General features: G+C 39.2%; 1 protein-coding gene across 1 annotated transcript; it reads right to left on the bottom strand.

Annotated features, from left to right (window-relative positions):
• Positions 1-672: 672 nt before the first annotated feature.
• LOC103363727 (calretinin-like) lies at positions 673-24,014 on the bottom strand (the record flags this gene model as incomplete). The annotated part of the gene is made up of 10 exons (XM_008290585.1): positions 23,921-24,014; positions 19,588-19,664; positions 19,406-19,495; positions 16,634-16,714; positions 13,193-13,249; positions 9,228-9,305; positions 7,542-7,597; positions 7,364-7,403; positions 7,123-7,176; positions 673-744 (listed from the first exon to the last, which is right to left on the bottom strand). Coding segments are annotated over exons 1-10 (699 nt in total), but the record flags the coding sequence as incomplete, so codon positions are not given.

The following is a 24,014-nucleotide window of genomic DNA, read 5'->3' as shown; positions in this document are numbered from 1 at the left end:
TCCACTTAAAGAATTTTTTGCATATAGTATTTCATTCCTTTATGTGTGAGTGTATAATTACACTCTTCACACTATATTTAAATCTAAAAAAAAAATATCATTATTTTACAGCTAATTTACATTATTTGAAAGAATAAGTATGTATAGTGAGAACTGAAAAATTGTAAGGATTTAAAAAAAAAACTTTTATTTTATGTATTTTCCCAGTTTTGTTGAATTGCAAATAATATCTAGTAAAATTACAAAAAATATATTGATTAATTTACACGTTGACTATATATAAAACAAACAAGATGAAAATGTAAATTATATTCAAATCAAAAATCTAATAGTAATTAGGGTTTTTTTTCTTTTTTTATGGCACCTTTTTTTTTTTTTCTTACACTGTAGGTTTGGATAGAGGTGCTAAACCGTTAATAAGCTTGAATGATTTACTGGTATTAGCAAACCTTTTGATCTGAGCTTTTGCAGAGCTGAGAACCGGAGCAGTCAAACTTTCTCAACACATGCAGAACGCTTAGTCGAACAGTCATAGCATGACGTAATGGAGTGCTGTGTTTAAAATACAACTTTAAATGATATTAGATGCAGAAGTAAGTGCAAAGAAATTGGCTTGTGGACCAGCTGTGTAGACTACAATCAGAGACAGCAGGCTCTTTATCTCCCTCTCACCATCTTGTTTTTCAGGTAAAGGTCTCGTAGCAGAGCCTCCAACTCTTGCTCATCGATGTAGCCGTTTCCATCCTGGAAGAAGTTAACAGAAACAACACAAATGTTATTTTCATTTTCAAACATTCACAACGGTCAGAAAAGGAAAAACATGATTTACAGATCGCTGTTTTGCGATGTTTAGCTGCACCTATGATGATAAATGATAATTGCATTTGTTCCTTTATCCCCAGAGATCCAAACAGTACGACTTCACTCAGGAGTGGCACCTCAGAGTTTTGCTTTGAAATCAGCTAGAAGAAGCACCACCCTTTACCGTTTCTTTTCCTTACGATATTCTCTGCAAGTTGTGTACATTCACCGCTGACTGAATAGGTTAGCTATAAATGAAAACCTGTTAGGCTGTACGTTAGTCATGCCATTGAATGATGCTGTGAAGTTACAGTCGTGCAAACTCTGTGTGTCATGTTGCCATGGGAACCTACATACATTCATTTTAGTGATGCAGAAAATTTATCAATTGGTTTATATGCTTGATATTGATTTGCTGCCAAGCCCATTTAACATTGCCTCTATTGCAGCTAGTAGAACACGGATTAGAAAATTGTTTAATCTGTTGGTATTGGTATTCAATAAACGTTAATAAAGTAAATTTTGCTTTGATTTGGCCAAGAACTAAATTGAATTCCATGTATCCTTGAGAGTGTCAGACCTTGTGGAGGTTCACGAGTAAATGTATTAGGGTTAAAGTTTTGGCGCTCTCATGTGCAGCTGTCCAGTTGGTGCGCTCTCAGTGCAGCTGTTTTTTCCTGAATAGTAAAATGAATATGTTCACTTACAGGATTAACAGTTTTCTACTAGCATTCCTCTTTAGCCTTTTATGCTCTAGAGATGTTTCGGTCAGAGCTTGTTTTTTTTTGTGCCCTCGATCTGCTGATACCTTACACACAGTTCTAATATATTAGCTGTAATTCCTGGTTGAACCACCAGGTGTACCTCCTTTTTTTTTTTTTTTATACTGTAGTGACCCAAGGGGAGGTGCAGGTATGTGTTGGCAAGCAGAGAACATTGTGAGGGTTTAGCTAGTAAAAAGGCACCATGACAAAGTCCTCTGTGATGCCTAATGACCTCCAGCCAGTGTGCCTGTGGTAACTCAAGCTGCATCCAGCTAGGGTAACATTCTTACAACCCAGTGGCATATGTGGCCACTGTGTTAGTGTCCTTAATCATGTTTACCTGGCTGAAAACAGCAATATCAGGATGGGAAAAACTGTCTAGTGTTCTTAAATTGTATTACAAATTATTCAGTCATTGATTGATAATCCTGCATTAATTAAGAAAGCTACTCAAATTTACAACACTTGTGTGACAGCAAATATCAACAAAGGATCAAACTATGGTTAAATCTAATACCAATCAGTTAAAAATTGCTTTGATGGGCACCGATCCAATCATGGCATCCCTTAAAAGACACAATGACAACCCACATTCTCTTTTTCTTTGGAGCCCACACAGATCCCTTGTTCATAAAGAAAGCTGATAACTAATGTCGCAATGCCAGCTCTGATCAGAGTTTTAGGTTTTGTTGAGCCAGGTAGCACAAAAACAGTTAGGCTCTGTTGAACTTGCTTCACAGTACACCCTTCTAGGATATGCCTTCATAACATCGCTCTTTGTTCTGAAAATAGCAACATTTACTTGCAGCTCTAGCAGAGGGAGGAAAAAAAACAACAGTATGCTGCTTTACTGTCTGCTGCGTTAGCTTCACCCTCCATTTCTCGCAGAAAGATGACTTCTGGATGCTGAAATATGCAACACTGAGTGTGGCTTGTGTCACCACAGACCCTCTTTTCATAATACTGTAAGCGCAAGGGCTTTGTTTCTTTTTATCAGTTTGTCAATCACCATTGTGTTGTCATGGTGACTTAGCAGACATTTATTTAAATGAAAGTCTTTGAAATTACCACTCTAGATAATAAAACAAAACCTACATTACTTTCTAAACCGGGCACCAGTTACTGTATGTTTAGATTCTGAGCTGTTTTGTTCTTTTGTCCTGCCCTGCTGCTCAGCTTCATTCAGTATTTCATGGCAGCAGTCATGAATGTACCGGCCAAACGATTTAAAAAGACTTCCCATTCACAACTCTGTGTAGGGGGAGGGTTAGCTGCAGAGTCAATATGGAGCCTCTTTGCTAATTAGTGAGTTATGTCTCACGGTGGTGTTTATAGAATTTGGGCCCAGAAAATAAGTCCAGATTATTGGAAATCTTCCCTTGGCAAGTGACACAAAACCATGTTCTGTTCATCTAGGCTCGGTCTCAAGATGATTTCATAGCCGAGTGTCTTGCCAGTCTTATTTTTTTTTCCAACTTTGGGAGATGCTCTTTGATGTTTACAAAGCCAGAATGAAGTGTCCTAGATCTTGGGAATAAAGTGTGAATTCTATTTATTTTCCCTTTACGGATGAAAGACCCGGCTCTCTGCAGAGCTGTAGAAAAGCAGAGCAACATCAGGTACCAGCCAGTCTGTCTTAAGTTGCGTGCCATCTTGCGTTTTAGACATTTTCAAGTCCTTGCACAGTTTGGGGCTGTGGCACTGTGAGCCATGTTAGTGTTCAGCTGACCGGCCACACTTTGCCCCGCACACGATCTCTCAGCACCAGAGACAGCAGCTGCCTGTGTTTCAGCTGCAGGGACTGAGCTCATAACAAAATGATGAAACTAATTACACACATAAATGGTGGTGCTCTATTCGCAGAGGGTGTCTTCATGAATGGACTGCAGCGGCTCATCTATAATTGAACATTCAACCCTGTCTTCTGCAAGTGAGCTTTAGAGAGTGCAAGCCTTCAGTCCAACCCGTCACATGAACTTGCACGCAATCCTCTCCACTTCTGATGAACTGCTCTATCCTGACATCTTGCTCTCCAAATGTTTTTTTTTTTTTTGCTAAAGATGGTTTAATAACTACGGCTGGGTCAGGGGTAGAAATACAAAATAATATTGGAAATATGTAGCTTGAAGGTGCGTCTATGTAGCAGTGAAACATTTTCAAAAACCAAAACGAGAAGTTCAGTTGCCTTCTACTGAAGCACCCAAGATTTGGCTTGAGTGTCCATTGTTGAAAATAGGAGTTTGCAGGGGCTGCGATTGCTCAACTGGTTGAGCTAGCGTCCCACGCACAGGGGCTATAGTCCCCGACGCAGCGGCCATGGGTTTGAGTCCCACTCATGGCCCTTTCCTGGAAGTCCTTCCCCCATTCTACTCCCCCACTTTCCTGTCTCTCTCTCCACAGTCCTATTTCTTAATAACTTTAAAAACAAACAATACCAAAAAAAGAAATAGGAGTTCACCTAAAATTCGAGATCCCTGCACTTACTGCAAAGTCTTTGGTATTGTCAGTCATAGGTCGTGGACTTCATCAACAGATTAAGATAATGTGTGGCTTAAAACTAAAAGTATACGAACCCTGTGCTAAGAAGCACTGGTATAAAAATGTAAAATTGTTTTGCATACATTTCAATCTATTGCTAGGTCCAGACACAGAATACAGAAACAAATTATTGATGTGATAACTATTTGGATTTTTACAGTCTTTTTTGTTATCAATCATCAGATCCAAAAAGGTGTTCCTGGACTAGAGCTGAACAGTTAGTGAACTTATTTTATGGCCAAGTGTAGTATCCAAATCACAGGAGCTGGAAACATTTGGGAAAGACAGAATATGACAGAAAATACTATTTTAAATGAAGCTTTGTGTTGCTACAGAGATGCTTCACCTGCAAATAGTATTCTTTAGGTATAAGGGATGATGCTTGTTTAGTACAGACTGCAATCAGACTAGTGGAAATGCAGTGAAACAAATACCATTTGCGCTAAAAAATATAAAAAGAAAAGGGGTTGCAATATGATTTTTTTTTTGCATTTATGTCCCAAATTGGAACCAATTCAACCTCTCTGCATCACTGTCATCTCAACTCTACATTTACTATGTAATATTATTGACAGTGGAAGTGACGTATACTCTAAATGGAAATAATACAATATCAATTACAGACAGGAAAAACTGTTGAGGCGTGCTGAAATGTATCGTGTTGAATAATGGTGTTGTCTGTTCTGTAGTTTTAGACTGTAAAAGCACTTTAATGACTGAATAGTTCAGTGAGTGTTTTGGATTACATGATGTGGTTAAATCACTGCTGCTGAAATACCATTAGAAAGTCATACATATATTTATTTTAGCTCACATGTAAAACAGAGAAATATGAAAAGCAGTTTGCACACGAGGGCAGAGCGAGCAGCCGAGCTAACTCTGCCACATCAAGCTGAACTGTTTATTCCCTCATAAACTGAGTCAGCCTTCTTACAGCTACCTAGATTATAGTTACTCCCTCAGGCTCACAAAACTACACAAGATATCATAAACAAGAAAAAACTATTCAGCAGATGTACAGCGTGCTGCTCCCTCCTCTCTCACTCTGCTGCCTTTTCCCTCTGCCTCATATCGCGTCCATCCATCCCTCCCTCCCTCCGCCCGTCGTCCCTCCCCACCGATCTACTGCTAATGTGGAAAATATGGCCATTAACTGAACCACTGCTCAACCACCCTGAGCTGTTTACAAAAACACAGGTGTGCCAAGCCCAACGTATTTCCCTAGATAGACAGGGAGTGCCATTGGTTAACAAAAAAAAAAAAGAAAAAAGAATTTGCATATTCATGATTTTAACAAAAAGGAAATTCCTAAACAAACAGCGCTGAGTCATCCACACAGCAGGCTTGCGTGTTTTATTTCAAACACTCACACAATTACTTTTCCTCTTCCCACTCACTGTAGTAGCATATCAGCTTTCAGACACTGTAAATAGCCCCACCACTTTTCCGACTATCCTCTATTCCACTATGTTAGGCTAAATTAAATTAGTATCCCCCCCATTTATTATCTGAGCCCTCCTTGGCACACAGCTGTAAAACTGCAGCATCCACTTGGAACTGTCTCGTAGTGCTTACAACGGACATTATCAGTTCAGGGTTACAACATTTTTAACATGAAAATATCAACACTGTACGATGTTTTCTCCAATTTCACCAATTTTCCAGGGACTGTTTTGAACTGTGGCCATTTTCCTATTTTCTAAAGATGTTTAGTAATGAAGAAGTTTAACAATAAGATAGATTACACATGATTTGGAAGGATTTTTTTCAGTGTGGCATGCACATAAAAGTGGGCTTCAATGGGCATCTTATTCACTGAGTCATGAGTAAATTTATCAGTTGTGCCACCTATGGGAATTTACAGTGTGTATATAAATATGATGTATAGGTTATGGAGTTAAGATGAAGGGTTAACCCTATATACACTCACCAACCACTTTATTAGGGACATCAAATGCAATCCAGTACAACAGCTCTGCCATAAATTCTACTTTTACGAATCTTCTTGAAGTTCCTGTTGACTTTGAAAGGTGATAATTCTGTCTTATGTGTATTATTGATTTTGACATTACATTCATGAGTGCTGTTAATACTTTGCCTACATGAGGAAAGCAAAATATTGTGTGGAAATGCATTATAGCCTGGATTACAATTACAATTTTATTTATTCTAACTCAGTTACTTTTTATTGTGATGTATTAAACAGTTTCCTGTTAATGCAGTTGGTTTTTTTAGATGCATGTTTTGATTTTCTTGAGTCAAAAATGCTAAATAATGGATGCACTGTTCAGATTTGAATGGTGATATTCAAGTTGGAATATTTTACAAAATTTAACTGATAACTAAAACAATAAAAAAGACAAACAAAAAACATTATTTTCTTGATGAGCGGGCTGTTAGCAACATTTTAGATAAAAATAAATAAAATCAATGCTCGGGTTTCAGGGGGGGTTAAAATAATAACCAACATAAAGGCTAATAACTGACTTAATCCCTTGACTGATTATATATGTATAAAGTACAAGTAACTATGTTTTATTTCGCAGTACAAGATAAGTAACTCTTTCAACTGTATTAACATACCGTATGAAATTAAAGGTTGATTGATTTCTTGATCAGACGATTAAAACGAGAAAAAAAAAAAACTGTTCAAAAATAAAACTGATTTCATTCAACAGCATGTTTTAAAAGTGCTCCCACAGCCAAAACTCCCGAGGGACCTAGTTGTTGCAAGTGAAATAACTTTTCCTCCTATTAAATATGATGAGGTGTTCAAATGCTATCATCCAGCATTGAGTATGCCAATTTATCTCAGAGAACATGGACAGAAAACCCCAGGAGCAGCCCGGCTTCTCAGGAAGACAGATGAAAGGGAGCATCCCCGGCAAAATACATTGACAAGTGAAATCTAGCGGAACAAAAGCTAACCCAGAGGGTCAGATATCAGCTCTGTGTTTGGGAGTGTGTGGGGTGTAGCTGACAACTGTATTATTCCTACTTTGAATAAAATGTCACCAACCTTGTCATAGTATGTGAAGATGGCATTGAACTGCTCAGCGGTCAACTTGACACCCTGTAAAAACAAGGTTGGAACTGGATTACCAGGCTGCAAACTGCCAGAAAGCACCAGTAAAACAAGTCTCAATCTAAAAAAATAAGCATATCGTGGATATTAAATGGTGTCTGTGCTGTGTTAAGTATTTCACTGGTATTAATTGTGCATAATGTAGCCATTTTGTTTTGCATTAGCATTTCCCTACCTGGAATTTGAGTAGGAAATTCTCCTGGACGGGGAGAAGCCTTTGGGAGAAGAAGGACTTCATTAGCGGACATAACAGTTGTTAAATTATTCAGAGCCGCTGACTTTGAATGAACATCAGCAGGCAATGTGTTTCAACATTTATATAGCGAGCAGAAGCCAGTAAAATTGCACATTACCTCGCCATCTCTGACAGGCCCAACTTCCCATCTCCATTCAGATCAAACATCCTGAGCTAGAAAGCAGAACAGAGATTGGAGGACACAGAAGACAAGCTGAAAGGAAAGTTTTTTTTATAGGTATATGCAATAAAATGTTGGAAAATCTTAGAAACAGAATGTGGAGCCATAATTTTTCTGTCTTTATTATACATCCGCACCACTTTCTCATTGTGCGAGATGTTTCTAGTTCTAATAAAGGGACTGTCCATAAACCTCGCTTCAAATATTCCAGCCTGTGTCGCTGAATAATACCCCAAAAGGTTCTTTTTTTAAGTAGGCAGCTACTTTGGGAGCAAAGAATATACCAGAAATTGCACAATGAGACTTTCTCAACTTAACTTTTTTCCTCAGAGTAAAGCGAAACATGGCTTAATATTGTTCTGTAGAGCTTCAATTATAAGTCAGTTCAACGAAAATCCATCTCCAGCTCGTATGATCAATAAATAGGCTTATATATTAAGAAAAAAACAAAAAAACAAAATTAAAAGTATGATGTTCTCACGTTTACTGCTTTTCCTTGTCTTATATTATTATAAACAAAATATTTTGAGGTTTTGGACTGTTAGTCAGAGGAAACAAGTCATCCTTATGTATTTTTTGATGTCCTTTTATGGTATTTTTAGTATAAAACCGTTAATCTCAAACATGTTGACAGTTTCTAGTCAGAGATTTTCTTACTGAGAAACAGGTTGTGAGGTTGACATTATGCTACCTGCAGCTGTTATTTGTAATCAGAGCTTTAAAATGACATAAAGCCATGTGTTCATTCTTTGGCTGGGCATTGTGCCTGGTGTTGCTGGCATTACTTGTTATTATTCCATATTCTTTCTGACCGTGGTATTGTTGGATATATGTAGACTAATCCTGGCCATCATCCTGCACGATGTTTGTGTACATTTGTTGTTTAGATCTGCTGCTCGAGAAGTCTCTGTCACAGCAGCATGTTCATTAAAACAATCTTATCTTTTTCCTTAATTTCAGCCTCTAATTTCAGCTTTAGTGTTGGATATCCTTGTTAGAAAAGCGTTAAAGCACAAGCAGCACACGTTAAACCAGCAGCACCTGAATGCTGTTTGAGCCTGTGCTGTTATTTAACGGGGGGATTATTGGACAAATCTCTAAAAGCTCGCTGCTTTCACCAACTCAAACAACTGGAAAGAAACAATAACCACCAAGTTTATCTGCAAGAAAACTGCTGCAGAAAATCAGGTCAGTTCATCTCTGGGGCTTCCAGGAAGAAGCAGATGTTAGCACATCTGGGCTGCAAACTCGCAACCTGCCGGACATGATGGGTCACGACCACTCAGCCGCACAGCGCTGCTGCCACCAACAGCCTCTGAGGTCCTCCAGGCCAGATGGGCATTAGACATAGACCTTTCATCACGGCTTCATGCGGCTCACAGTTAGTTTCACTGACGCTTTCAAGACTTATTATTTCAGTTTAGCCGTTTGTAGAGACAATGGCGCATAATTAGCATCTCATTTCAGTTTAGTCACTATTTTCTTCTAATTTTATTCCACTGACGCATTTTCTACCCTTAGAGACGACGTGGTAACGGTACAATTACGACTCTCACATTCTTAATGCTGTGCACACCGTACATGTGGGATTTACCATTGTGTGTTTGAGTGTGTGAGTCTTACTATGGTCTGTGTGTACTCCTGCAGCTTCTGGTCATCATAGTGTCTGTTAGCCTTCTCCAGCAGGTCTGAAAGAAAGCCCTGAGGACAGAGACACACACAGATAAGAAAGGAAAAAAAAAGAAGCAAAGTAGCTCCATCTGATCATCAATTTCACATGAGACAGAACATACAGAATTCAATGCACAGCATATGCAGGGAGTAAAATATGTAGATCCAAAAATACCATCACAGGTCATAGATTTTATAAATATGTCCACATTTTAGCAACATACAGTATTAGGTATGTTATGTGAAAAAACAATATTTTTGCATTAACCCTCCTATAATCTGATCATTCAATGTTTAACATCTCAAAATAAGTCATTGACATCATTTTTTCAGTTTTATTTAAAGGGCTATTTCCACATAAACATGGGTAACCATTTTAATTATAATGTTTTCTGGAGGTTTAAATTGCAGGGATCAAATTGGGCCCAATGAAAAAAAATGTCAGTAAATTTGAAGGTAATAGGAGAGTTAAGAACAAAATTAAATTTAAAAACAGCCCAAGCTTCTAACAGTGCAAACAGTAATTGCTGTCAGAAAAAGACAAAGTACCTTCCACTGAACTAAAAGCAGTTATAAATGATGCTACAAATATCCAAAGTAAAATAAAATAATGATAGTGGGAGTAGAGGAAGAAAGGGAACAAATGAAGGACACGTTCAAATAAGGAAAAATAACAAGGAAAACTCAGGTTAAGAAGGCAGAATTAAATTATAGAATGTATAAAAAATACCAATACACAGACAGAATTATTAGATTATGGAGTGATTTATGGGTTCAGCTTGTGTTCTGTATATCAAAACCTAATAAAAGTAAAGAGAGCCATTAGTTACAGTAAATGTAGAGCAGTAGAAAGATGACAGACAGTAAATGATCTCTTAAATGAAGGTGCTCCATTAGCGTTACGTCAAATGTATTATATCACTTGTGCGGCGCTTGAGTCAATATTTTCCACGTCTGCTCACAATTATGTGGTGAGACGCATGTCTGCTGCCTGAGTTCTCATCTGTATTTTTCCGAAGCTTTCAAAAAGCCACACCTGAGTAACTCATCTGTACCTGGTCAGCTGGAAGGAATGTGATTCCCACAACAGCCCAAGCAGCCCAATTTGTACATGACGCGTAATCGCTGACCCCATTAATGCTCCGCTCTCCTGCGTGGAGCACTAGCCTTTATATAATTTCACAAAACATTCCCAAGAGGTGTTGAAATGAATAAAATGAGCTTTTTTCTTTTTCTTTTTCTTTTTTTTTTGCATTTGAATCCTCACCTGATGGGAAAAAAAACAAACAAACCAAAAAAAAAAACACTGGTGGTCATTGGGGAATTCTGTTTCCTGTGGAGCAGCCACTTAACTCTCCTGAGTGAAAGCTGCTATCTGGCTTGACTCACCCATATGCTCACATGTATAAATAAAAAAAACTTGATGCACTAAAAATACTTACTGACAAAACCTTTTGAGTTTACAATAAAATATGAAGTTACAAATTTCTTAAAAGAAGAAGCTGATATTTTGGTGCTTATGCGCTTGGTTCACAATTCTGGAGAAACATCATTGATACTGAGCTTTTCAGCATATTCAGATAGGCAGAATTAGGCAGAGTTATCATCCCTCCACGTCCCTTTCACCCTGTCTTGTGCGTGAGCATGTACGTGCATGAGCTCAAACTCAGACTGTTTATAAAAGCTGGACATACTTCCCAGTTTTGAAGACTGAAGCCTTAAACCTGCATTCTTTCTAACAGCCAGCAGGGGGCGACTCCTCTGGTTGTAGAAATAAGTCAGATTGTATAGGTGTTTATGAGAAAATGAGTCTTGATTTGTTACCTCAGTTAATGTTTTCTGAATGAGTTTATGGCCTTAGTTGCTGCATTATGTGCATATTGTATTTTATGGTCTCATTTAGAGTAAAACAGACGGATAAAGCGGGGTATGATTTAGGGGGCGTGGCTACCTTGTGATTGGGGCATTGCTACAGTATGAGCACGTGCAGCTTCCTCAGGTTCTCAGTCAGGTCCACCCCCTCACTCATCATGTCTGGTTTTAAAAGAGCATCATGGGAACAGCTGAATAGAGTACAAACTAGGGGTTGACATCACGGTACTGAAGTCCGTCTTTTATATTCAGTCTGACGGGAGCTCGAATGTGCACAGACTCACTGCATTAATGTTGCGTGGATCAGTCTGAGCCACCGCCCATTTACGACACCATGGCTGTATATGATTTTTTTTCAAGTGCCCGACTGTGAGATCTTCACTGAATTTAGCAAAAATTGTGTTTGATTATAATCGCCAACTTTACTTTCAATGAGAAGATTATGCAACTTTCCACTGCAGAAACTAGCATTTTAAATAAATCGTTAGGAAGCTAGAAAAGCTCAGGTGGGTGTTAGTCTGAAGATCTAAAGGACTCTGTTTTGATCAAGTGTTTCAGCAGCAGCTTTACAGGCTTTTGGGTACAAAAAGCGCACAAGATTGGCAGTCGTTGTGATGATGTAATCATCGTGCTAATGTTCAAACAATGACTTGGAGGGCAGTGGTGGCCCTGGCAGAGGTGGATGGTTGAGTCTCAAATTACTGATCAGAAGTGGTTTATGGCCCAGTGCTGCCAAGCTGCTGTTGTTGGGCCCTTGAGCAAGGCCCTAAACTCGTATCTGCTCCCAGGGCACATTATCACGGCTGACATTGCATTCCCACCCCAACTTCCTAACAAGCTGGGATATGTGGTGAAAAAATAAAAAGAATTTCATGGTGCTGTAAGACTACTTCTTCTTCTAGCGTGGCCCAAACCCAAGCACTTAAGTACTTCTGCCCTGATAAACTACTGTGTGGGTCTCAACACTGATTGGCTGAACTTGGAAAGAACAACAAGCATCATTTTTCTGCTCTCTTGATGTTCTCATCAAGAAGCAGTGTTCTCCTCTCAGACAGTGGCATCAACAACATAAAATCAGCCATATAAGTTAACATAATAAAGCTTCACTACTGTGTTCCAAACATGCTCACAGAACTGGACTTACATCCACTAAATGTTTGTCACCTTCAGAGTTAACGTCACGGCCAAAGACCGTGAAGACCGGAAATTATCAGGCTCGTTCCTGTTCACTAAATATGAAGCTAGAGTCAGCAGTCAGTTAGCATAGCTTAGCATAAAGACAAACAAGACAGTGAGCCTGGCTCTGGTCAACAATACAAAAATCCACTTAGCAAAACATCTAAAATAAATCTAATTAACAGGTTGTGGGCTTTGTTTAAGAGTTAAGAGCTCCGTCTGTTTCTTTTTGCCAGACTTGCTGTATGTCTCATGCCTACAGTCTTTATGCTAAGCTAATATTTGCTTTCTCTTGCTTCATATTTACACTTGAGAGCCTTGTCAATGTTCTGATGTAGCTCTCAGCTAGAAAGCAAATAAATGTATTTACCAAATGTCAAAATGTTTTTAAAGGTAAAAAAAAAAAAACGGTAACTGCTGATGATAATACAATAACATGTCAAAAAATAGATTGTTTTTGTCACTTTCTTTCTTTGATTTTATTGGTGCAAACAGCCTTACATCAAGATGGAGAAATTAAGCTGCTGTACATACCAATATGCATACAAATTAAGACACGTTGTACACACTTTTATGCTTGCATGTGAAACAAACACATCGATTACAGGTTATGTGGCTTATTAGCTCCCACGGCCTGATAATTACAGTTTAGGATTGGTATTCTGTGAATAAATGTGTGTGTTGATGTGAATGTGTGTTGGGGAAAAAAAGAGAACAAAAGAAAACAATAAGTATGACAAAGAAAGCAGATGAATAAATAAAATGTTCAAATGAGGCCATTGGATGAAGATGAAATATTACACAAAAAACATTTTAAAATGGATTGCAGTGTTTCATAGGCTGTGTTGCATGTTTTGAGTGTTATTTACCTTCAGTTCATTTGCTTCAATGTAGCCACTGCGATCTGTATCGTATCGCCTCCATGCCTTAATCAAGAAAACAGAGGACATATTGAAGTGAAAGTATTTTTTCAGCACTGATGCACGAAGCACAAAGAATCTGTTCTCCACAGTGATTTACATTTCTCTCCCCCCACTACATAAATCCTCTCTGATCGACCCACAGCTTTGCTCTTTAACTGCGCTTAGGGTTTGACTTTTCTCTGGTGCAGAGCAGAAATCGTTCCAGGGGGACGACCACAGAAGCCCGGACCGTCGCTGTAATCACACAGTTTTCAATACAATCCCGTTCGCCCACATACAGAGCAGAGGGCAATGGGACGCAGAGAAAAGAAAGAGGGGAGGCAGAGAAAAGTCATTTTAATGAATGTTTTAATCTAGCAGCTGTCCCTGTCCAAAGAAGGTCTCCTTATCAAAGATGGATGGTCTTCCCCCTTCTCCTCCCCCTCTGCTGCTCCTCTCCTCCTCTGGGCTCTGCAGAGAGGAGCTACAGTGGTGTTATCCATTATATATGACGCTGAAAATAGAAGGTTCTGCTTCCTCATTCTAACCCTTTAAAAACCTCTCTCTCTCTCTCCCCCCACTTCCTCCTCCCCGCACCCTTCAACAAAGACTGATTAATCCCCCCCTCCTTCTCTTGTTTTATGTTCTCAAACTCTGGCTCTCAACTTCCCATCGACATTTCATTTACGTCCTCTCTGTTCCCGCTTTCTCTCATTTGCCCTTTGTATCCTTCTCGCGTTCCACACCTTCTCTTTCATTCATTTCTCTCCTCTCATTTCATTATTATTCCCTCCTCAATTTGACACAGGAGACAAGGACAGCTTCTTCCCCACATGTAATTGGTTTCTAATTGGCTCCGTTCTTTCTTTGCAGCAGATCTTAACATGAAATCTGCCTTTTTTTTTTTTTTTCTCCTTATCTTCCGGAGGCACATCGCAGAATAAATGATTTCCTTTTTCTACTACCTTTCAGCACATATCTTGCTCTGCAGAGGGCTTTTTGTTACTCCTCCGATCATTTATTATTCAAAACTCACAGCAGCACTTAAACTTCCGAAATTCTCCAACCATTTATTTATGAAAATTACTTTTTGCTGGTGATTAGTCACATATGGTTAATTGTGAATGTCTTCAGTGTTCATTTAATCACTTCAAAATATTTATTGCACAGTGGAGTAACTGTTCGTCATTGGCTAATTTGGTTTTCATCTTCAAGTTCATGTGTTCGGATTGTTAGTCTCAGTCAAGCTGATTTAAAAGTCACCTCTTTCTAATGTTATCAGCTCATTAAATGGCTGTTATCGTCACAGATCATCCCCACACATACATGCCAGTAAAGACTCTTACCACTCGTTTAATGGTGCTCTGTTATCACCTCATTTAATGGTGGTGAAGCCACTATTTTACACTTAGAAGAACAAAAGTCAAAATTTTGAGATTGGAGATGTTGGTGGCGGCATAAAGGCCAATTCATGCTTTTTGTGTGTCCACAAAGGTGTGTGTAGTGTAATGTTTCACCCCTGTGACTGTGGGTGTATGTGTCAAATTATGAGGAGAGACTGTACGTGGATATCCTCCGTCATCCACAACTTTATATTCCATTATTAAAAGAGATGGAATTGAAGCAATATGAGGAACAGTGTGGCTGTCCATGTAACAGACCGACGTGTATTGACATTGTAGTATGAATAGAACAGCTGTCCGCTTTTAAAGTGCAAATCAGTCATGCTGAAACAATAATTTGGACATAGGGTAATCTCGGGTCATAGGTAACATTAGTTTTTTTGTTTAAAATTCCTAAAGAAAGTGGGATTACGTAGATTTTTGCATAGTTTGGTTCCCGTCAATCTGTGGAGCAATGGTTGATGTAACTTCAGAAATAATGCAGCTACAGTCCTGAAATTTGGAAAGTCCATTGATATGTCCATGTGGTCTTCAATGGTACAACCCTGCTTTGATAGAATAATACAAAGTTCATATCTGAACTTTTTTTTTTATAATGTTGTGAACTGTGGTGGAATGACCCATAAGTAAGTGAATTTTTATCCAGGGAACTTGAGTTTTATTCTTTGCTTAATTCTCATTTTGAATTTTGTTTTCACTCTTTTGTTGTTAACTTGTGTTTTCAGTCGGTATTTGTTTAAGTTTAGGCCCAAACCAACTCGGCTTGGGTTAAAATACACCCTGTTGCTACGTTCACCACATTTTACAAAGCCCTATTTTGTACATTTCCAACTTGATGACCCCACCGGAGATTTTACACGCACTTATTCACACGACTGCAGGAGGTCGAATACTTTGTTGGGGTAACTTTTCTGTTTATCTGTGATCAGAATGGATGACAAAGTGCATTCTGGCCCACTAAAAGGTAGAGGAGGTCCCAATATGTATGGGAATGATTTCCAATGATAACGATCAACTAATGGGCCAAGAAAGTCTAAATCGCGTGAAAAACGGTAACTAGGGGTTGTTTTACTATCACATTGCTGCAGATTTCAACATTATTTCATATCTAGTGCCTCATTTTGTGCAAGAATTCCTTCAAACTATGACACTGGGGGGTGCCAAAGTTAAAAAATTTGGGAATTTTACCACCGGTGACCCTGACTGCATGCTATTCCCCTCCCCTACTTTCTCCATATTTCTTATCCATCTCCACTGTCTATCTAGTAAAGGAAAAAATGCTAAAAACAACATATTTTGAAGAAAAAGACATCCTCTGAGGGGAAAGTAACATGGGTCTTTGGTGTTTTATTTACAGCCTAAGTTAGTAACACAGACCAAAGCTAAGGCGTCCTCTTAAAGTCACTTGTATTTTGCAGCAGAGATGCCAAACATCATAGAAGTACCATTCAAACTATTTACTCCTCCATTTAAGTTTTTTTTTAAAGAATTTACACTTGCACATCTTTTTATGCTGTCTTTAGGTGCAGTATCTGTCCTCTCCTCATTCACTTTTCATATATTACTCTTTCCAGACACTGTCTGTGATGGAACTATGGTCATGTGATTAATAATACGACCACTTTCTTTGAATCTCGACAGCAGATGCGTACAACCATGTGCAATTGAGGGCAGCAGTCTGCGCTTTTTTATTCCGGACTACTCCGGTTTATTTCACTAATTGGTACACCTTCACCTGCCCAGAGGGACTAATGCGTGAAATTAGCTGGTAGGCGGCAGTGAGAACATGCAGTCTGTTGGCTCTCCACGGTTGACCGAGTCTTGTCTATAATGCATAGTTGGTTGTCCTTGGTAATGACTTTTCATCGTGAAAAAGAAGCTTCTGTACATCTAAAATCCAAAAGTGCTTCAAAGAATTGATCAAATGAGTTCATCAAGCGGAGCTGCAGCTTCACATAAAAAACAACATACCAGCCCAACCAAGCAGACTCAGAAACACACTTACCGCCATAAACTCGGCGCTGGAGCTGACAAACTGTCTGAAGCACAGCAAGAAGTTCTCTTCAGTTGGGAGAATCTGGGCCAGCTAGAGCGAGAAACGACAGAAAAATGGGAGTGGTGAGAACACAAGATGGTGGAGTTCATATGCTGGGAGAGAAGAGATGGAGATTGAGGACTTTTGTCTGCAGAGCCTCAAATGGGCACCTCAGACATAAATAATAGAACGCCATAACCTCAGAAGCCAGGCTATATGCGTAAGATGGGAATATTTATTGTTTTTGGGTGTTCAGACAAAGACTTTACGCGCAATGCTCTCACCCAAGCAACTGAACCTCAAACTCATTTGTGGATTTTCTATTCCAGCAGTGGCTTATTGATATTGCAGAAGCCTTCCTTCTCGCATCTTTTCCAATTCACACTCTGAATATGGTAAAATCGAGGGAAAGCAATACCCCAAACTGACGTTCCACGGAGACCATCATGAAGACCGCATTTATGCAATCGATCAGAGTATTGAACAGGCCTCTGAAGACTCCCATTTGCACTGTATTTTTGGCTCTGTGTATTATCTTAGCTTTCGCTTTTACAGCTTTTCTCATCGTTCACACAGAGCTCAAGACCTACAGCTTTTTCTACAGTCTGAGTAACATTTCAGTTACTGCTGCACATTGAAAAGCCTCATCCAATCATGGCTGCTGCCCAAGTAGAAGAACTCCAATAAACTGTTTTCTTATACCAAAATTTGATCATACTTAGTTAATCTTTCTTCCAGAATTTAAACAGTTAGTTGCCATTTTGGAAAATACACTTTTTCTGTTTCCTCTAAATATGAAGCAAGCCGCCAGTTGGAAACTGTCAGTCTGGCTCTGTTAAAGAGTCAGGCCAGGTTAAAAAACTGCTTCCCAGCAGCTCTAAAGCTCACGAAGAAACATGTTGAAGCTTATTTAGTCTGCACATGTCCAAGAAGTCACTAGAACCAGCCAATAAATAGTTGCACATAAACTGTAAAACCAATAAATAAATGTAACAACTAACTTAAAGAGCTTTAGCCAGCCTCTTTTTGTCTCAGTTTCCAGTCTATATGCTAAGCTAAGCTTCTTAGTATATATTTCCCAGGACGTTAAGCTAAGTTATTAAACAGGAAGCTGAATGTCTCGTTGCTGTTTATGCTTCATCTTTAAACTATATAACAAAGAACAAATGTCGCATTTATCTTCTCATTTTTCTTTTGGCATCAAAGTGAAAAAGCATATTTCCCCAAATTTCTGACTAAGGTGTGGTAAAAACATCTTCATGCTGAGCTAAGCTAACAGTCTGCTTGCTGTTTTCACATATGTTAAACAAATATGAAAGGGATATTAATCTTCTCATTTAACTTTAGGCTAGAAAGTGAAAAGCATATTTCCTAAAATGTCCAAAAAAAGCTTTGGTAGATTCAAGTGTTTCCTTTTTTCCAAGGAAAGTGCACTACCTGCTTATTAGCTTCATATTTCAGAAAATGTATATAACAAAAAAAATGTGTGACATTAATCTTCTAATCTTGCTAGAAGGTGAAAAAGCACATTTTCCAAAATGGCTAAGCTAAGCTAAGCTAACTGCTTATTAGTTAGAGTATTAATCGTGTCTTACTTTTGGCTAAAAAGTGAAAAGCATATTTCCTAAAATGTCCCAAAAAAGCTTTGGTAGATTCAAGTGTTTCCTTTTTTTCCAAGAAAAGTGCACTACCTGCTTATTAGGTTCATATTGAAAAAAAAAAAAAAAATGTGACATTAATCTTCTAATCTTGCTAGAAGGTGAAAAAGCACATTTTCCAAAATGGCTAAGCTAAGCTAAGCTAACTGCTTGTTAGTTAGAGTATTAATCTTGTCTTACTTTTGGCTAAAAAGTGAAAAAAGCACATATCTCAAATTGTAAATGGTCTTGTCGAGGCTTGTTGTTCCTATTTCCAGTCATCATGCTAAGCTAACTGGTTGCTTCCTGTTTAGGTTTATTTTTTTGCTGACCAGGCATGAGGGAGATTAATCTCATCAAAAAAGCATATTTTCCAAAATGTCAAAATAAAGTTTGATAGGGGCCAGCTGTTTTAAGTCTTTAGCTAAGCTGATTGGGTGTGTGTTGGTTGTTTCATATTTATTGAACATAAAATGAAATGTGTGATATTTATCTTCTCATCTTAGTCTCAGCAAGAATGTGGAAAGGCATTCTGCACACAATGTCGAAATGATGTTTGGTGAATGCTAGCTCTTCCCCTATTTCTAGTCTTTCTGTTAAGCTAAGCTAACTGACTGCGTACTGTTTGAGTCTCATATTTGCTGAATAATGTGACAGTGATATCCATACTTTCATCTTACTCTGGGCTTAAATGTGAAAATGCCTGTTTCCCAAAATATCCAGAAAAGGTTTGTTAGTGGCCGGCTGTTATCCCATTTCCAGTCTTTATGCTAAGCTAAGCTCACTGGCTGATTGGTGGTAAGGTTTTATATTTGCTGACAGATACAACAATGATATCAACCCTTTCGTCTTACTTTGGCTTATAACGGAAAAAGCACATTTCCCAAAATATCCAGATAAGGTTTGTTGGAGGCTTGATGTTCCCCTGTTTCCAGTCTTTATGCTAAACGAAGCTAACTGGCTGCTGGCTGTGGAAGCATACACGAGCATGGTATCAATCAAGCTTTTGGCAAGGAAGCAAACAAGCGTATTTCCCAGAACATTCCCTTTAATTAAAACCCCCAGATTTGTAAGCATAAGACACAGAGCCGGTGCAAGGCCTCACCTCTGACATCTCAATCCGTCCATCTTTGTTCTTGTCGAACTTCTGCATGAACTCCTTCATCTTTTCTCTGAATATGGGGTTTGTGGGGTCCTGGAAAAAAAACATTTATACTGATCGTAAGTGAAACCTGAGTGGTCGGTGTGTGGATCTGTGATTAATCTCTGCTCCCTGAACAAACTCACCACCCCTGGTCCTCTCCGAGCCATCTCCAACTCCCTGAAGAAGTTCTCCAGCTCCTTCCCCTCAATGTAGCCATTGCCTGGGAGACAAATAGACCACAACTGCGTGTTACTGCTACATAACAAAGATCTGCTTTTTCCGGTATTGCTGACATGCAACAACCTCATAAGATGTGGTCACAGTGTCACAGTGTCAAACGGATCCCACCGTGGCTCGGTTTTGCCCCGGGTATCGATTCAAACATGAGCCTTTTACCAGTAACTCTCTTCCTTCCCCTCCAATAGATTACACTATTGACTGACACGATGCAAACTGATCACTCCTCAAAGACTGTGTGTTCACAGGATTGTATGCCAGGAGAGGCTATATATGGAAAATTGCTTTTCTTGGATTTTCAAGGTGATGATCCACGGGCAACTTCTTTTATTCCTCAGAGATCAATAGTGCGTTCAAACGGAGAGTTTAGCAAATAGGGCAAATCGATACAGAAAACAGTGTGCAGTGATGTAAAATATAAGGTTAAATTCAGAATTTGCTTTTTTAGGATTATCCCGCTGTGAAAGTAATAAGATTTTCATGAGAAAGCTTAAAAAAAGTCTTAACAGCTTGTTATCAGTCATTCTGACAAACTAAGTGTCACTTTTGTCAGGGTGTGCTCATCCTGAGATGCTATCAATCATGTTTTTGGATGCTTTCATGACAAATTTATCTTGCGGGGGCCATAAAGTTGATTTCCTTCCTTTCTCATCTTCTTTTATTCTTTTTCCTGGTGTTCTGTTGCCCTGACAGAGGACAAATGAGTGCACCCCGCCTCACCCAGGTACTATGTGAACCTGTGCCAATATTCTATCAACAACCCTGCTGAATGGCTGGACAGATGGCTCCAAACGATGTGACTAGCTGCTTCAATAAAACCCTGGAAGGCAGAGCTGCCTCATTAAACACCAACAAAGATTATTATGCCATCCACTTCCTCTCCTCTCCCTCTAACTCGCCGCCTCTCTCTGTCATCTTCGATCTAACTCCTTCGCTCTATCCAACCAACATCTTAGCGTCTTTGTTCTATCCATGGAAATTTTTATGCTTTTGTGTGTGTGTGTGTCTGTGTGTGTGTGTGTGTGTGTGTGTGTGTATGCAAGCTCACATGCGTTCCTTAGTGATGTTATCAAAACTCATGAATACAAACTCTGCTGTTTCGATAAGTGGGACAGCAAAATGCCTCGCTGCTATCGAGCATCCCTCCTGTGGGTCTTATTGACATTTAGCACTCTGGAGAGAAATGGCCCGCTTGATAATTAATCAGAGTAAGATGTGATTAACAACAAGGCGAACGGCATTAAATGACAATAAAAATAGATTTATGAATAGATTATTCTGGGCCGCTGTCATACCTTCAATAGATGCAGCTATAGATCCATACAGCCCATTATATTTGCATACGGGAGCGTCTGTTGGTGGCTGCACTAAATCAAAAGTAGGATAAGTGCTTTCCCTTTCAAGCATCCTTTTTAAACCACAAGAATGTCTGAGTTTTTTCCCCCTATGAAACACTATATGTGCTCTATACTAATTACAGTGTGTCCATGTTGCACTAAACTGCCCCAAATCCCTGCAGTAAACACATTTACACTGCTATACGAGTGTGAACATGTGAGAGAAAAAAAAACCCCCATTGCCTGCAGCTACATTTTATGGCTGATTTCCACTCACTCCCAGATCATTTTGCTTAAATGTCAGATAACTAGTTTTATACACCATAATGAGAGCGCCCCGACCAACTTGCTTTCATTTACTTTGGTCTTTCTACACAAGCACTTAAAGCTTGCACCAACCGGCGAGATAAAAGGTTCACAAAACCACTTTTGGCCCAAATACACGCTTTTTGGGATACTGCGTCACAATGGTCCCGAGAGACGCTGGTAAAGACGCTTTTTCTTTGGTTTTGATTCTAAAATTCAGCCCCAACACAGGAAAACTCTCAAAGTGGGCAGTTGTGCCAACTAAGTGCATATTTAAAGCCTATATAAAGTGCATTTGCCTTTCAAAGGAGAGTGCAGCCCTGTCTATTCAAATATTTTGTGTTGAGATCACAGCAGGGTCAATTCAGGAGGTAGATTTTCATTTTGCTTAGTACTCCAGATTTCCATATTCAGGTCAATGAAAAATAATTGACAGCAAATGCTCTATAATTAGCAAAAGGAACTGCAGTTGTTTCCTTTTGCAGCTTTGAAGTGACTGAATTTGAAAAGGCCTGTCGGAGACAGCAGAGAAAGATGAGAGGGACACGGAGCAGAGGAGCTGCAAGAGACGCAATCCAGATGAGATTTGATCCTGGGCCAACAGGGGAATATGTGGTTTCATCATCTCTGGGTGCATCGCCTCCTGTGTATTTTTATCTGCAGCTCAGAGATGTTTACTCAATCTGAGCAAACAAATTAGCTCTCCTTTCTTTCTGCCGAGCCACAAGACACTCCCAGTAATGAGAGCAGAAATCAAACACTGTAGCCAAATCTGTGGATGCACGCTGCTGGTATTTGATTAGCAAAGCAGCTCGTTGCAAAGTGACTCAGACACCTGGGTGGTAGAGGGGCTGATACCCTCCACCAGGCCGGCGAGCAGAAGCACTGACTGATAGGACAACTTTTCTCTGCACTCGTACGGAGAGAGCTCAGCTGCAGAGCCCCTCCATCCCCACCTGACTCCTCATTCCACCTTGATTTCCCAGTGGGAAACATTTCAGCATGTGTGCAGGCGTCAAAACACATCACGCTGACAACAAACTCTCAGGAGAATATGTGTAAAGCAAATAGGTGCAACACAACTTGCCTCATCTGCAGGTGCAAGTCGAGAAAAGTTGACCGAACAAGCCGGACTGAAAACTTTGCTTTTAATAATGACCAGTTGCAGCCAAGAATCGGCCTCATCACGTATACATCACAGTCTGGGATTCTTCTACAATTTGAACGAGTTGTGTTTGACGACTAATTATCAGAGTGTTGGTTAATAATGTCGGTTTGATGTTATTTCTTAATTATCTGGCACACCAGAAGGCTTAGTGAAGCCTTTTATCATGCACTATAAATACTCAGCAAATCAATAAAGGACAATGAAAGAAATAAGTTTTAAAGGAAGCAAAAATAGTTTCCTCTGCAGATTGGCCACTTTTAAATCTGTCCATTAGTTTGCAGAAAACCCTCAATCCACAGAGGGTCTGCAGACCTTGAGATGAAATGAAAATATCCATAACCAGGCTTATGAGGCTTCATTACAGCTGCAACATGCAGATGATTTGTAGGGAAACAACAGTAAGACAGAAAGACTGTACTAACATCTGTACAGACAAGGATCTAAAACATCCATCAGGATTGAGGTTTGCTGAGAAAAAAAACCGGTGTGGTGATGGAGATTGGATACCAATAAATCAGCACCATGACTCGGTTTTAATCTTTTCAGACATCACATCACATGAATCCATTTTAAACCTCCTCTGCTGAAAGGACACCACCACCTGACACACACTGAACTCATTGATGAAACTTTAATTAGGCTGTTTGTGATTGGAAACTGATCACTCAGAGGCAATTAGGCTACTTTGCGCAAAAAGCCGATGGTTATAGATCACTGAATGCATTTAAAACACAAATTAAATAGAGAATTGATTGCAAAATAGACAGAACACGAAGTGCATGCATTAATGAAAAGCGGCAATACCGAGGCGTACTTGCTGCACCGTTAGAGAGGAGCGGTGATGGAGCGCACTGTGCGCTCATGAAGCTCCACACACACACACACAAGAGGGAAGCTGCGTCCATCTAAACTCCGCTTTAACCAGCATTTCATGTGCGATTTATACAGTTTATCCTACATTTAGACATTTATTATCAGCATGAACTGCATTTATATTTCGGTATATTTTGCCTTTTAAATACAGTAACTTCATTAAAATTCGCCTGAAAGCCATATAACTTTATTGCTGACAGTATTTCATGCTCTAAAGACATGTTAAGCATCATTTAACCCCAAAATATCCCTTTTATGCAACTTCAACAATTTGTCAAGCTGAAAATCGAGAATATAAAGAATATGCTCACAATTACATTTTTCAGATCAAGATCACAATAGTAAAATGTCAAAACACAATATTTCCTCATTTTACCACATTTTAATCATTTCAAACGAAACCTCAGCTTTTTTCTTTCCCCTTTATCTTTCCCTGAATGCTTATTCTCCATCCCTTTGCAATCGGTTGCATTTTACAGCAGTGACATCTCATTAAGTCACATTTCATGAATTTTGAGTTTAAATCAACTTTTAGAGAGGAAATCCAACTCCTACCGTCAGCGTCGAAATGTTTCCAAATGTCGAGGAACTGGGACGCGGTGACCTCGGCCAGGTGCAGGTGAGGAGGCTGCTGCGCTTTGTTTGCCAT

The sequence above is a fragment of the Stegastes partitus genome, unplaced genomic scaffold, assembly GCF_000690725.1.
Source record: "Stegastes partitus isolate 25-593 unplaced genomic scaffold, Stegastes_partitus-1.0.2 Scaffold685, whole genome shotgun sequence".
Taxonomy (NCBI): Eukaryota; Metazoa; Chordata; class Actinopteri; family Pomacentridae; genus Stegastes; species Stegastes partitus.
The sequence above is the reverse complement of the archived record's forward strand: the minus strand, read 5'-3'. Positions and strand labels throughout refer to the sequence as shown.